General features: G+C 46.9%; 1 protein-coding gene across 3 annotated transcripts in view; it reads left to right on the top strand.

Moving 5' to 3' along the window:
• The window catches only part of ZNF592 (zinc finger protein 592), a 48,876-nt gene extending 33,578 nt beyond the window's left edge, over positions 1-15,298 (top strand). For all 3 annotated transcript variants that reach the window (XM_014842623.3, XM_070494764.1, XM_044760871.2), the window contains 7 exons: positions 4,458-4,636; positions 10,357-10,533; positions 10,813-10,972; positions 11,073-11,360; positions 11,597-11,709; positions 12,354-12,489; positions 13,897-15,298. In XM_014842623.3, the coding sequence (XP_014698109.1) occupies positions 4,458-4,636; positions 10,357-10,533; positions 10,813-10,972; positions 11,073-11,360; positions 11,597-11,709; positions 12,354-12,489; positions 13,897-14,415 (1,572 nt within the window). In that variant the 3' untranslated portion in view covers positions 14,416-15,298. The remainder of the gene's footprint in view (positions 1-4,457; positions 4,637-10,356; positions 10,534-10,812; positions 10,973-11,072; positions 11,361-11,596; positions 11,710-12,353; positions 12,490-13,896) is intronic.
• Positions 15,299-15,663: the final 365 nt, after the last annotated feature.

Below are 15,663 nucleotides of genomic sequence, written 5' to 3'. Positions count from 1 at the left end.
GAGGGAGTGCCCAGGAAGGCTGCCAGGCTTCTCTGAGCCTCGTTCGAATCCCTCACAAAATCTCCTGCCAATAAATGTGGCCTCTGAGTCTCAGAGAAAGGGTAAAGCTTGAGCTCTGGGATCAAAACCTAACCTTGAGGGCTGGTGGACTTGGGTTTCCTGAGAGTGTACCCAGGTTCTGGGCCGTGTCGGGGGCGGGCAGGGGACGAATGGGGTGGCATTGGGCTCCCCTCTAGAGCAGGGATTGCAGGGCAGCACGTTTGGGCCTCCGTCCTTCTTCCTGGGAGTCTGCCCCGGGACCGGACGTGCCTCTCTCCGCAGTGGCTGCACAGGTCCTCCCCTGGCATTCCAGCCACCTTGTTGGATAGGATGTCAGCACAGAGACGCTATTTCTTCTTGTTCTTAAGCTTTTATTTAACTTAACTATAATGTTATTGTCACACCTAACAGAATTAATAATTATTCCTTAATATTACCTAATACAAGTCCACATTGAAATTTTCCTTTCACGTCAAAAAATTGTCATTTTACAGTTGGGCTTGTTTTGAATCAGGATTCAAACATGGACCGCACGTTACATTTGTTTGTTATCTCTTTTGAATTTCTCAATCCAGAACAATAACTCCTTCCACTCCACGCCTCCAGCCCCTCCCTTTTTTTCACGTCATTGATTTGTTGAAAACTGGGTCATGTGTCCTGAGACTTTTTAATTCTGGGTTTGACTGCTTCCTGAGAATTTTCCAGGACAATTTTGGGTTTGACTGATTGCTTCCTCGTGCAGTTAGTTTGTTCTTCTCTGCCCCATATTTTGTCTGTAGCCTAGAAGTTGGCGATAAAGACTTGATTAGATTCAGGTTCAGTTTTGAGGAGGGGAGCACTGTGTTCTTCGTGTGTCCTGACTTCAGGGGCTCAGAGTGCATCACTGTCTCAGTTTTAATGATGTTCAACTTGATCAGTGAGCTCAGGTGGTGATGTTCTAAGATCCCTTCATTGTAAAATTCCCTGTCTTTTACCTAATGATTTTTGTATCTGTTAGTAATTGCTGCTTGAGGCAGTAAGTTTATTAGGAGTTACAGAGGATGTTTTTCTAATTTCATTATTTCTTTTTCATTTGTTAGCTGGAATTCTGTATAAAACATCTTCCCCTCTTCCATGAGGGCTATTTGGTTACCCTGAAATATGGTTATGTTGGAAAATGGGATAGAGACTTAATTTGTTTCCCTTAGTTAACAATTTTCACAGTTGATGCCCTAACAACCTCAAGTAGTGTTTTGAGAGTCCCTTCTCTATTATTTTTTTTAAGTTGTGGTGAAACACACACAATGCAAAGCTTCCCATCTTAATCGTTTTTTAAGTGTGCAGTCCCGTAGTGTTAAGTACTTTCACATTGTTGTGCGATCAATTTCAAACTCTTTTCATCTTGCAAACCTGAAACTCAGTACCCATTAAACAACTCTCCATTCCCCCTCCCCACAGCCCCTGGCAACCACCATTCACCTTTCTGTGTCTATTAACTTGACTGCTCTAGGGACCTCATATAAGTGGAATCTTAAAGTATTTGTCTTTTTGTGACTGGTGTATTTTACTTAGCATAATGTCCTCAAGGTTCATCCATATTATAGCATATATTAGAATTTCCTTCCTTTTTAAGGCTGAATAATATTCTATTCTATGTATGTACCACATTTTGTTTATTTATGCATCCATTGACGGACACTTGGGTTGCTTCCACCTTTTGGGTATTGTGAATAATGCTGCTGTGAACATGGGTGTACAAGTATCTTTTCTAGACCCAGCTTTCCATTCTTTTGGGTATATACCCAGAAGTAGAATTGATGGATCATACGGTAGTTCTATTTTTAATTTTTTGAGGAACCTTCATACTGTTTTCCACGGTGGCTGCACTGTTTTATATTTCCACCAACAGTGGACAAGAGTTTCAGTTTCTCCACATCCTTACCAGCATTTGTTATTTTCTTTGTTTTTGATAGTAGCCATCCTAATGGGTGTGAGGTAACCTCCTCTGTTAGTTTTAGTTAGTGTTAGAATGAACTCATTGGTTTTTATATATTTTGTATGTTCATGAATTCAGTCATTCTTTTTGATGCTCAAGTGATCCCATCTTTGGTCAGTAGGAGCCCCTTCAAGTTGGCTCCTGTGTCCTCATTAAGCCTGAGAAGCTTCCTTACTTTGAGCCCCAAGAAGGTGTCCTGGGCACAGTCTTGTGCTAAACCTGGAATCAGCCATTTCCCCAAGGAGCCAGGTTTCTTTTGAGGAATGGTATTTAGAGGGCACATTCTGGGTACCAGAGATGCTCAGTGCTACTGGCTATATCTTTGTTTCTAGGCCTTTTCAGTGGCTAGAGCTAAGAACTGTAAACTTTTAAAAAGAGAAAAGAAAGATCGTGAGTTTATACTGATATTCAAATGTAAGATTTTCAGGTTTTTATGTAAATGATCTTATGCTGAAAATCTTGGTTCTTAAGATTTTCCTACTACACACACATATATTCAGACACACAAATTTCAAAATATCAAAACCAATATTATTTCTAACCTTAGGACAACTGTATAAAGTTGCGGGTGTATTTTCAGTTCTTGTCCTTAGAATCTATCACGTTAAGGATGTATAAGTTAAAACACTGTTTTAAAGATCACTGGTGATAATTCTTTCTCTGTATGGTTATGTCACCAACTTGATATGTAGTTAGGTTATTTGTTTCTGTTTTTCAATATTTAGGGAGTTCTTTTATTTATTTAGTTTAACTTTATATTATTATTTTTTAATTATGTAAAACGTTTATGTGATTACAGAGTTAAAACTATAAACAAGATACATTCAGAAAAGTCTTGCTTCTGTCCCTGTACCTTTCACCCTGTTCCCCCTCCTTCTCCATAGGTAATCATTTTTATTCGCTTTTGCTTTATCACTCTGTTGCTCCTTTTTTGCAAATATAGGCAAATATGTGTCCTTTTCTTACACAAACTTAACATACTTATTTACTGTTTTGCACCTAGAGTAATATTTATATATATATATAAATTAAAAAACCCCAACTCTTTATTGTGGAATGTCTCAAACATATAAAAGTGGAAAGAATAGTGTAATGAGCCCTCATTTAACAAAGACCAACTCATGGCCCATCTTGTTTCATGTATTTTCTTGCCTGCCCCTTCCTGCAATGGATTATTTTTGAACAAATCCCAGTGTCATTGTGTCTATAATTATAATTTCAGTATGTATCGCTAAAAGATAAGGGTTTTTTCTCCCTAAAAAAAATAGACATACTACATCACATCTCAAAATTAATAATTCTTTGTTATAAGCAAATCTTAATACAAGTGTCAAATGTCCCAATATTATCATCAAATAAATGTTCAAATAGCTCTGATTGTCTCATTTCTTTTTACACATGGCTTGCTTGAATCATTAGGATCCAAACAAGGGCCATATATTGCACTTGTTGAAAATTTCCCTTAAGTCTCCTTTAATCTGTAAGTTCCCCTTCCCTCTCTACCTTATTTTTTTCCTTGCAATTTGTCTGTTGAAAGAACTGGGTTGTTTGTCCTGTAGAGGTCCCACATTCTGGATGTCACTGATAAAGGTGGAGACCTTTTCCTGTCTTCCCTAGCACTTGTTCCTCTGAGCATCTCCTCTGACCCCAGCTCAGTGGTCCTGCAGTGAGTGGAGCAGCTGTCTCCTTTTGCCAAGAAGGGCCTCTCCAGATGCAGGCACCAGCTCAGTCCCTTGCTTTCCCGCTCTGGGCTGTCTGGGCACTGCCCACTAGAGAGCTTCAGTGAGTGGGGCCACAGATTTCTTGTCCCCTGGTTCTCCCCTGGGGCCAGAAACAAAGGAGCTGCTGCCTTTTCTGCCCTTTTGTGTGGGTGTATGTGGTGAACTGTGGCTCAGGGCACCCCTCAGAGTGAGCAAACAGGGCTGAGGGAATGGAAACTGGCAAGGCCACCCAGTCAGTCTGTGTTGGGGGCTTCTGAGGACCAACCAGGATGGGCTCAGGTCCGTTTTTGGAGTCACCGAACCATCTGACTAGAGGTGTTGAGTAGGACCCGCCTCTGCTGAGCTAGGGCAGAGGTTCTGGTGAGTCTGGCGGTGTAGTGAGGTCTTAGAGTTCAAGAAGTGCCTTAGGCCTCTAGAAAAGCTGGTCCTCTGTCAAGCCAGAGGGAAGAAACACCCACAGTTTTAGAGGTAGGATTAATCTTTGGGAAAACAGGGTCAGGTGTCTCTCTAGTTAATACGATGAGAGGCAAAGCTTACTTGGGTATCAATATCAACACCTAATGAGGCCTGGGGTGTCACAGGTATCCTAGGAGAGTTGGCAGAGAGCTGAGGTGGGAGAGGAGGTGGTTCTGACCCCTCTCCTAGGAAAGCCAGACAGCTCTGATTGGAGAGCCACGAGCTGCCGCACCTGCATGAACTGTTTTCTTGGTGTTCTTTCCTAGACTTGCCAGGTGTGCCAAATGCTGCTTCCCAACCAGTGCAGTTTCTGTGCCCACCAGCGGATCCATGCACACAAGTCCCCCTACTGCTGTCCGGAGTGTGGGGCCCTCTGTCGCTCTGCCTACTTCCAGACCCACGTAAAGGAGAATTGCCTGCACTATGCCCGCAAGGTGGGCTACAGGTGGGTGCTGTCTGGCGTGCTGTCCCGGGGTTGCCCAGTGGCTGGTCCTTTTTCTGGACCAGAGCTCATGTAAGACTGAGTTTTGGTCTTAAGAGGCCTGGGCTCTAGCCTAATGAGACAAGAATGTTGATTGGTACGTAGACAGACATTTTTATTTTGTAGAGAACAAGAAGAGCAAGGGGGAAAAGAGTAAGTTTAAAAAGTTAAACATTTAAAAAAATAGCTTCGAAGGGGAGGGTTTTGGGGGCATTAGTATATATATAACATTCACTTTGTCAGTTTGGTGTCTAAGAGTATATAAATTTAATTTGCTTACAAAGTGGCTGTGTGTGACATATTAAAGTACTATAGTAAATTTACTAACTGCGGTACTTTCAAATGCTCTCAGTTTTGCTCACATGGAGCTGCAAGTTGCGAAACTCAAAAGGCTCCAGGATCTTTGTGCTCATTAGTTTTTGTCAGCTTATGAGAAGCAAGCAAAAACCTGAGAATGAAAAAAATGATCGCCTCATAGTAAAACCAAGAAAACTCTATTTTAGACTGAATCTCCTCCATTGTATCAAACATATGTAAGCAAGAAGTCATTTTCAGGAGAAGGATCAAAATGGGAGGAACACTCCCTCCAAAGCTCATTGATCTGTAACTTTTACATTGACCCAATCGGGTCTCCTTTACTGATTTACTGCAGTTGGGAGTTTCTACGTCTTCTGATGTTTTATTTTATTATTTCACTTTCAGAAATTAACTTTGCCCAAATTTAGTAGTTTTCTCCTCTTTTAGATTTTAAAAAATTTACTGATTTAGTTCACTTAATAAACTTTTTTTGAGTACTTATTATTGTCTTTAGCATTGTGCCAGACACTCAAGATACAAAGATGATTAAGACACTGCTCCTGCCCTCCAGAGGGCTTCAGTCGGGTAGGTTACAAACATATGTACATGAGTAATTATAACTCAGAGGGGTAGGTCCGGTAGTAGAGGAATGGCCAGGAAAGCTTCACAGAGGGGATCATGGGAGGTTTTCAGGCAGAAGAAAGGGGAAAAGCATATCTGGCAAGGGTATAGGCAGGGGCCCCAGCACACGCAGGAGGGGTTGCAGGAATGGTAGGCATTCCTATAGATGTGGGTCGGGATGAACTGGGGGGAATGGTGAGAAAGGAGACTAGGGAGTTGGTGGAGGCCAGGCCGTGCGAGACCTTGTGTTCCTTGGCAGACCTTCGGACTTTATCCAGTGGACAGTGAGGAGCTAGCTACAGAAAGACTTGCAGCGTAGGAGTGATCCGGCTAGACCTGTGTTTCGGAAAGATCATTTTGGGAAGCTGACACAGCTGTTAGAGAGGGGAGAGACTAGAGACTGGCTGAGAGGCAAGTGTGATGGTCCAGATGAGTTGCTGAAGGCTTCAGCTAAGGCACGGCTGTGGGGATGGACAGGAGGTAGATTTGAGAGAAACTGAGGATGTAGGTGCATTAGGACTTGATGATAGCTTGTATATGGGGGTGTGGGGTTAGTGATGACTCCCAGGTTTCTATCTTGGTATAAACATTTCCAATGTAGACTAATTTCTTTTGCTTGTTATGGAGCATGGAGAACCTAAAATGTACGAGAAGCAAAACAAACCAGAGATGGGGTTATATAAAGCCTTGCCACCACGTTGTGGAAGAGCATTGTTTGGCAGCATCCCAGACTACATTTTTAAACCAAACACCTGAACGTGCATTTTTGCAGTATCCTGTGACATTTGAAAATGGCTTTCAAGTGTGTGCTGCTTGTTTCAAGATCCAGTCCAATCCAATAGCAATGCAGTCAACACCTGAATTTTTATCTTTGAATCTTGAATCCAAGAATTTTTCGATAACACAGCTGGATTAATAGTATATTTTTTTGTCTTTTAATTAAATATTTTACTTTATTCTGTAAGAGTAAAAAGAAACATAGTGTCTCAACAGCAATTCAGTTTATGAAGCCTTTTTGTAAGAGATGTCAGACAAAAAAGTATTGTGATTCAGCTAGAGGGATTACTGAAGACATGGACATTAAAATCTTCAGTGATCTGTGGTTGAACTCAGAAGACATACACACTAATAGAGTATTCATTATACTTAAGATCTTCGGCTATTAATATTTTTTATAACACTTTATTCAGTTATAATTCACATACCATACAATTCACGCATTTGAAGTGTACGATTCAGCAGTTTGTAGTATATTCACAGAGTTGTACAGTCAGTCACCACAATCAATTATAGAGCATTTTCATCACCCAAAAAGAAACCCTATATTTGCAATCTTTCCATCCCCCAGCTCTACGCAACCACTAATTTACTTTCTATCTCATAGTTGTGCCTCTTTTGGACATTTCATATAAATAGAATCATATAATATGTGGGCTTAGCCTAATGTTTTCAAGATTCATCCATGTTATAACAGACAGCATTATTTCATTCCTTTTTATGGCCGAATGCTATTCCATTGTATGGATATATCACATTTTGTTTATCCATTCGTTGCTAGACATTTGGGTTGTTTCCATCTGTTAGCTATTATGACTGTTGCTGCTAATGAACATTAATGTACAATTTGTGCAACATATGTTTTCAGTTCTTTTAGATATATTCCTGGGACTCGAATAGCTAGGTCAAATGGTAACTATATGTTCAACTCTTTGAGGAATTGCCAGGCTGTTTTCCAAAGTGGCTGTACCATGTTTATAGTCCCACCAGCAGTGTATAAGAGTTTTGATTTCTCTACATCATTGCCAACATTTGTTATTGTCTGACTTTTTTTTTTTTTAAAGATTGGCACCTGAGCTAACATCTGTTGACAATCTTCTTTTTTTCTTCTTCTTCTTCTTCTCCCCAAAGCCCCCCGGTACGTAGTTGTATGTTCCAGTTGTAGGTCCTTCTGGTTGTGCTATGTGGGACACTGCCTCAGCATGGCCTGATGAGCAGTGCCATGTCTGTGCCCAGGATCTGAACCAGCAAAGCCCTGGGCCACCAAAGCGGAGTGCGTGAACTTAACCACTCGGCCACGGCACTGGCCCCGATTGTCTGACTTTTGATTGTAGCCATCCCTGTGGGTGTGAAGTGGTATCTCCTCATGATTTTGATTTACATTTTCCTGATGGCTTATGGTGTTGAGCATCTTTTCATGTGGTAATTTGTATATCTTCCTTGGAGAGATATCTGTTCAGATTCTTTGCCCATTTTTAAATTGGGTTGTTGTCTTCTTATTGAGTTGTAAGAGTTCTTTAGATATTCTAGATACGAGTCCCTTGTCGGGTATATGATTTGCAAATATTTTCTCTCATTCTGTGGGTATTAATATTTTTTAGTAAATTCTCAAAAGGTACCTATGTTCCATTTCATTGAGCTCTACTATAGAGTCTTACAATAATATTTTATGTTTTGTATTAATTTTGCTTTTCTTGAGGAAGATGTATAAAGCCTGTACATTTATATATATTTTATGTATATATATTTATGTAAAATGTATATAGACATTATATATATTTAGAATTTTATAAATTATTTTGCTTTTTGTTGATAATTTGGAGAGTAGTCAATGACGATATAAGGGAGCAAGTTTAGACTTTTTAATGTTACTTATTGTTTGTGATTGTTGGCAAAATTAAATATTTTACTGCTCTTTATCCTTTTGAAAACTTTATGTGTTTAACAACATCTGGTTCTATAATTGTCTCTTTTCCCTTAAACGATTGGTAAGGAGTGGTGTCGTGGGGTGGATTTCTCTTCTGCACACTTTTTCATCCATCTGTCAACCTGGACAATTCAGGCCTCCGTGGAGGCTCCTTGGCCTGTGTCGTTTTACCTCTTCATGCTCTGGCTTTCCGTGAGGTTTGTCTGAAGAGTGTCTACGAGGTAAATAGAATGGATTTTCAGTTGTGGTTTTGAAGAGTATATTTATGTTGTGCCTGCAGGAGTTTGGTCAAACTGCACAAATAAAGCCACTGAAGAGCTTCTTCACAGGTGTGCTTGGCCACTTTGGATGAATTTCGAAATACGTGGATTTTTTTCTCCTCTTAATACTTTGTGGTATGGAAGTAGTTCTGTGTGCTAGAAGTCGGTCACTATTTTGTTTAGCAGGAGAGAAAAGAAAATATAATAAGTAGTTTGTGTAGAAACTCTAATTTAAAACATGTGCGCATTTAGTAATGAATGCTCATTGGAGTTAATTGCAAACAGCTTTCTGGTTCTGTGTACTGTTCCTCATTGCTAATTAAGCTTGGAGAGGTGAACTGTGTACTGCTCCTCATTGCTAATTAAGCTTGCTGTCCCTTGCCCCACCCCCCAAACACACACACACAGAAGGAGGAGAAACAAAAGAGTTGGTCAGGATTCTGTGAGGACTTTTGTGGATGGCCGAAGTGGGCTAATGTAGTAAAATGAAGGGTAATATTTGGGAGTCAAAGAATTCTTAAGTGAAGGGATGTCCTTTCTTTCAGTAAAGCAACAGCCTCTCCTCTAGGGCTTGCTGGGAGGTCAAGGTTACGGGAACAGGCCATACTGCAACAAGAGGAAGATAAAGGTTATCTCGAGAGAAATAGCTGGGAGCAGGGAAAGTCTTTTCTCATGTGGGGGGACCTGTGTGTGTGTGTAGGGTGGAGGACAGACTGAACACATGAGAGGGTCTAGGAAGCTGTGTGGATGCAGAGTGGCATGGAGGAAGCTCACATCATTCTCTGATACTGAAGAAGGACAGGCAGTGTTTATAGAGGGGGATTTTGAAGTGAGAGAAGAGTCCAACATGATGATAGTCCTCATGTTTCAGAACAATGAAAAAGAAGAGTCCTCAATTTCAGAAAAATGGTTTAAGACAGTTTGTACATTATGAAAATGTTATATTCACTAGACAAAACTCAGAAAATACAAATTGATAGGGAGAAAAACAAATAAAAATTTATCTATAGTCCCACCAAGGACTAATGAGCTGCGTGGTCCAGGATGGTACCAGGCACATGTGGCTGTTGAGCACTTGAAATGTGGCCAGTGTGACCGGTCATTTTACTTTATTAAATTTAAAAAGCCACGTGGACAGTGCAGTACAGAATGTTTCCATCACCACAGTAAGGTCCACAGGACAGTGCCACTCTGGAGCCTTTCTTCCTGGGCACAGCATTTCCTGACTGTACGTTTTATTCAGTGGCCATCCCTGCTTATTCACTACCAGCCTGTGGGAAGGCACAGGCTTTCTGTAGCTTCCTTCTGAAATTCCTCCTGAACTCCCACAGTTGTGTCACACTTTCATGGGTACTGTTTATGTCATTTTTGAACCATTCCCCTCCCTCTCCTCTCCCACCAACTTCTCTTATCTGGGCTTGAGTTTTTGCTTTGCAGAAGAACATCCTCTGGCCAGGGAGGGGAGGTGGAGGTTTCTCCTCCCTTCTCTGTCAGGTGTCACCTTGGGCTTGGGGGACCCTTGGTGACCTTGTCATGCCCGGTGGCAGCAGGCAGGCTCTCAGAACGTGTGGAAGTTTCCCTTCCCTTCTCTATCAGACGTCGCCTTGGGCTTGGGGGCCCTTGGTGACCTCATCGTGCCAGATGGCAGCAGGCAGGATCTCAGAACGTGTGGAGGGTGGGAGGTTGAGTGCCCAAGGGACTGGGAGAGCGAGGTTCCCCGAGATGGCTCTGCTCCTGGCTTCTATTCCTCCTTTCTCAGTACCATCTCTGGGTCTCACCCCCTCCTCACTTCTGCTTTTCAGGTGCATCCACTGCGGAGTTGTCCACCTGACCTTGGCCTTGCTGAAAAGCCACATCCAGGAACGACACTGCCAGGTTTTCCACAAGTGTGCATTCTGCCCCATGGCCTTCAAGACTGCCAGCAGCACCTCCGACCACAGCACTACCCAGCACCCCACCCAGCCCCACAGACCCTCCCAGTGAGTGCAACTGCAGGCCAGAAGACCCTGTGGGGCAGAGCAGAGTGGCCCAGGTTCTGTGGGGGGAGGTGTTGGATGGACTGGGGAGCCAGGGCTAGCGTCAGAGATGCCTGGAGTCCACTGGCGGCATCCTGAGGCAGGGGAGTATCCACATTGGCTCGGAGTAGTGCTTTCCGGAACCTGACCCTGGTCGAGAGAGAGCAGAGATGGGGTGGAAGGGCTGTGTGGTTCTGCCACCAGAGCCTTGGCCACCTCACACCCTGGGGCTTGTCTCTTCAGGCTCATTTATAAGTGCTCCTGTGAAATGGTCTTCAACAAGAAGAGGCACATTCAGCAGCATTTTTACCAGAATGCCAGTAAGGCGCAAGTGGGCGTCTTCAAGTGCCCTGAGTGCCCACTCTTGTTCCTGCAGAAGCCAGAGTTGATGCAGCACGTCAAGGTGGGATGCCTTGGGGGAGGAGGGCGTGTGCCTCAGCCAGGGGTCTGACTCCGTGCGTCTTTCCCCTTGCCCAGTCAGTAATCACTCTCCCCATCTCCAGAGCACCCACGGTGTTCCCCGAAACGTGGACGAGCTGTCAAGCCTCCAGTCGTCAGCTGACACATCCTCAAGCCGCCCGGGCTCTCGAGTTCCCACTGAGCCCCCAGCCACTAGTGTGGCTGCTCGCGGCAGTTCCCTGCCTTCCGGCCGCTGGGGCAGGCCCGAGGCCCATCGCAGGGCTGAGGCCAGGCCCCGGCTGAGGAACACTGGCTGGACCTGCCAGGAGTGCCAGGAGTGGGTTCCTGATCGGGAGAGTTACGTCTCCCACATGAAAAAGAGCCATGGCCGGGTAAGTATAGTGACATGGTCACAGTGCAGTGCCAGATTCTCTGGACTTCTTCCTGTGAGGTCAGAGCCCCCTTATGTGTCCAACCCCTTAGGTTTCCTGGTGCTTTGGGCAGGGTGGGTCCCACAGATCTTGAGGACTTTGGGGCATCCTTCTTTCTGCCTACATCATCTGAGAAGAAAGATGTACTCAGAACTATCTTGTGGTTCTGATGCTTTGCATTCTGTCATCTCCCGTAGACAGTGAAGCGGTACCCGTGTCGGCAGTGTGAACAGTCCTTCCACACCCCCAACAGCCTGCGCAAACACATCCGCAACAACCACGACACAGTAAAGAAAGTCTACACTTGTGGGTGAGTTCCCAGAGTGGGGAGCCAGGAGGCCTGCGATTCACAAAAACTGTCCATGGTACCTCTGCCGTGAGATCAGGAGTCAAAGGCAAGAGATGAGCGAATTTCTAACGGAAAAACACTGTGGCTGGATCAGAAATCAGGGCAGGTCAGAAACCAGCTTTTAGGACCTGGTAGCTCCTGAACCCTCCCTCCTCCCACCTCCCTGACCCTGGGCGGCACTGCCAGTCAGCAATGAAGGGCCTTGAGGTGTGAGAGCAGTGGTGGTGATGTGGCTGTGTGCCTGTCTGGGCTTCAACACCATCTGTCTGTGCTTCAGGACGTACCCCGGCCTCTTTCCTGCCATTCACCAGCCCAGCACTTGGGCCTCTGGGTGGTGGCATGAGGGAGTGGAGAGTAAGATCATGGCCCAGGGCCAGTAGAAATATTCTGACTTGCTGTTGGCTGGCTTGCTGGCTGGATTTCTCTAGGGTACCCAACAGCACCCAGCCCGCCTGAGGACCGCCCAGCCAGCTGTCTGCCTCCTCCAGACTCTCCCCTGGAGCCAGAAGCAGCTTTCGCCTCCACCTGCCCGCCGGTCCTGCCGGGATCCACGGGGCCCTGGAGACTGTCATCTTACACGACCTCTTCTGGCTGTGCTTTTGCAGGTATTGCACAGAGGACAGCCCCAGCTTTCCTCGGCCCTCCCTCCTGGAGAGCCACATCAGCCTTATGCATGGTATCAGAAACCCTGATTTGAGCCAGACGTCCAAAGTCAGACCTTCGGGTGGACATTCCCCCCAGGTGAGTGTGGGGCTCTGCCCTCTGGAGCAGCCCGCTCCGTGAGCCTGGAGCTGGAGGGCACGAGGAAGCTACAGGGAGCCCATCTGTGACTGGGGCCGTAGAGCAGTGACAGCTTCCCTCCATGTGGGTCACTCTCTAGCCCTGTGTGACCCTCCTGGGGACTCCACACAAGTAAAGGACAGGGACAGATACCCATGCAGCAGCCCATCAGCCTTTTGTTCCTGTTGTTTCCCTGTCCCGTGACCCCGTCCTCAGGTGTGGGCTGCACTCTGGACGCTGGAGCGCTTTCATGCACACCGTGCTGCTTCTGCCTCACTGCAGGTCTGGGAGGCAGGGCGGGCGGGCTGGGTGTCGGTGGGGATGGTGATGCTTGGCTGAGTCACACCCACCCAGCCCCCACTGGTTATGGGAGGAGCCAGCCTAGATTCCTGCTACCCTGGCCCCTTGTCCTATGACCTCATCCCATTCCATGCCCTTTTCCCATCTCTGGTGAACTACTGGAGCAGCCTGGTTGCCCCTCCTCACTGTAGTCTCTTCCTACTCCCTGGTAGGGGGCTGCTCCTCAGAGGGGTCGGGCATGTCTGGGGGACTCTGAGCTGCCTGGAATTCCAGAGCATTCTTTCTTGGCTATTCAGAGAAGGGTGCTGGTCACGAAAGGCCCTTTCATACCTAGCAGGTGGGGTGTCAGTTGACATTTTGGCAACATCTATCTATGATTAAAATGCACACCCTCCCTTTCCCTCCAAAGGCACAAGCCCTTTGATCTAGCAATTCTGCTTCTAGGGTTTATCTGCCAGGTATCTGTGCCTTTGGGCATAAGGCAGTTCCTTCAAGGATGTTGACTGCAGCACTGTGCGCAGTAACAGGATGGAACCCGGCCAGACGTTCACCAAGGAGGACTGCTCGTCCCCACAGCGGGTCGTGTGCTGCTGTCAGGGGAACGAAGCCCCTGTGTGTGCTCTCGTGGAGACGAGCGCCAGTGTATGTTGTTAAGTGAAAAAAGCAGGGTGAAGAAAAGTGTGCATGTCATGCTATCATTGTGAGAAAGACAGCAGTTTTATTTTTGTATATGCATAGATAGAATCTCTCTGGGGGAGCCACAGAACCTAGGTAATAAGGTATTCCCTGGAGACCAGGCCTGGGCCGTGGGCTAGGAGGTCCTTAATTTTCTCCATACCCTTCCCATATCTTTGGAATGTTGTGTCACATACACACGTTACATTAAAAAAAAAAAAACTAAAAAACTGAAAAAAGGAACAAACCAAGTGTAAACCAGCGTTCGGTGCTGCGGTGACCGTGGCCTGGGCGGTGATCCTGCGAGTCCTTGGGCTGCACTAGTCATGTCTGGGGGCCCATGGCTCGGGCTCGTGCTTGGCCTGGACTCTCTCACGCTGTCTCCCCTTTCAGGTGAAGCATCTGAAAAGACCAGTCAGCGGCGTGGGGGACGCTCCAGGCACCAGCAATGGCACTATCGTCTCTTCCACCAAAAGGCACAAGTCCGTTTTCCAGTGTGCGAAATGTAGCTTTGCCACAGACTCGGGGCTCGAGTTTCAGAGCCACATACCTCAGCACCAGGCGGACAGCTCCACAGCCCAGTGTCTCCTTTGTGGCTTGTGCTACACCTCTGCCAGCTCCCTCAGCCGCCACCTCTTCATCGTCCACAAGGTGAGAGACCAGGAGGAGGAGGAGGAGGCGGCGGAGGTGGCGGTGGAGGCGGCGGAGCCAGAGGAGGGCTCCGGGGAGGAGATGTCCGTGGAGACCAGGGAGAACGGACTGGAAGAATGTGCCGGCGAGCCTTTGTTGGGCGACCCAGAGATGAGGAGAGCACTGGGCCCGGCCCCTGAGGAGGACGGTGCCCAGGATGCTCAGAGTCGGCCACAGGCCTCTCAGGACCAGGACAGCCACGCGCCGTCCCCTCAGGTGTGACCAGAGGCTTTGCAGTGTGTGCAGTCGGGGTGGTGCCGTGGCGTCCTCCGCCTGCCGTGTGGACAGTGGGAAATAAAAGCCTCTGCCCCGGTGTGAGTGTGGCCGGCTGTACCCTGGAGCAGTGTCTGCCCTGAGTGGAGAGCTGGGTGTCCATCAGCCCCAGGAAATGTGGGGTTGCCCAGGACCCTCAGAGCTCTGAATTTGCTTCTGTTATTTATGGCTTTGTGCTGCTTCTTGATGCCCCAACTCTTGTCTGTGTCCTTCCAACCCCAGGCTGCTTAAGTGGCCCAACCTCAGTGCTGTCAACTTGGCTTGAAACCCCTCAGTGGCTGTGCTCTTCTGGGAGGTTCCCTGCTTGCTGCCTTCAGCCAGGGGCCTCCTTGGAGCTCTCTTGGCCTGCGGATGGCGGCTCTCCTCCTGGCCGTCAGAGCCTGCGAGGGGTGAGGGTGCTCGTGCCGTGCCTCTGGAAGAGCTCTGCCCAGTCTGGCTCGGCGAGGGGCCTTGGTCACCGTGCCCTTCCTTCCTGTCTTCTCTGATTCTTTTCCCCAAAAACAGTCCTGGAGAATTAATCGTCACGCTGGCTGGTCCTGCCTGTGTGGGTGGGAGACACTCGGGCAGCACACCTGTCTGGAAGCCGGGAGAGCAGGAGGTGCAGCCAGGGCGGGCGGGCGCCGAGAGGCAGGCCCCTTCAGAAGGAGCTGGGTTTCCTTGTTCTGCCTTTCCTGGCAAGTGGGGTTTGGGGCACACAGACGTTGGAATATTTGTACTCTTGTTCCTGTGCCATTAGAGAGGCTGCTGCCCCAGGAAGGCCAGCCCCTCCTCCTCTTGGCTACACTCATGTTGCTCAGACTATATTTCAAATAAAAAATCTTCTTACCATGCAGGTAGCTCTTGTATTCCTCTTGAAGTAAGCCTGGCCCGACCCTGCTCCAGCGAGGACTCTTTCCCAGACTTCCCCGTCTCTGAGGGAGAACAGTGTTTCCTACTGTCCATGCAAGATCCTTTCTAGTTTCTGGAGCTGTGGAGCTGTGGTTAGGAAGCCTGGGGCCCGGTGCTCTAGAGATCGTCTGAAATGGTGAGGGGAGGGTCTTCCTCCTGGTCCAAAGTCACCTCCAAGGTCTCCCCTCGGCTAGTGGCATTGGCTTTAGGGCCTCTTGAAATTTCCTGGGCACCTCCGTCTTTTCCTCCAGATGGATTTTCAACCTAAGAGAACCCTTTATTGCGGGAGGGGGTATAGAGGGAACCTGT

The sequence above is a fragment of the Equus asinus genome, chromosome 2 (genome assembly GCF_041296235.1).
Source record: "Equus asinus isolate D_3611 breed Donkey chromosome 2, EquAss-T2T_v2, whole genome shotgun sequence".
In the NCBI taxonomy this organism is placed as follows: domain Eukaryota; kingdom Metazoa; phylum Chordata; class Mammalia; order Perissodactyla; family Equidae; genus Equus; species Equus asinus.
Note: the sequence above shows the minus strand (reverse complement) of the source record. Positions and strands in the feature narration are given on the sequence as shown.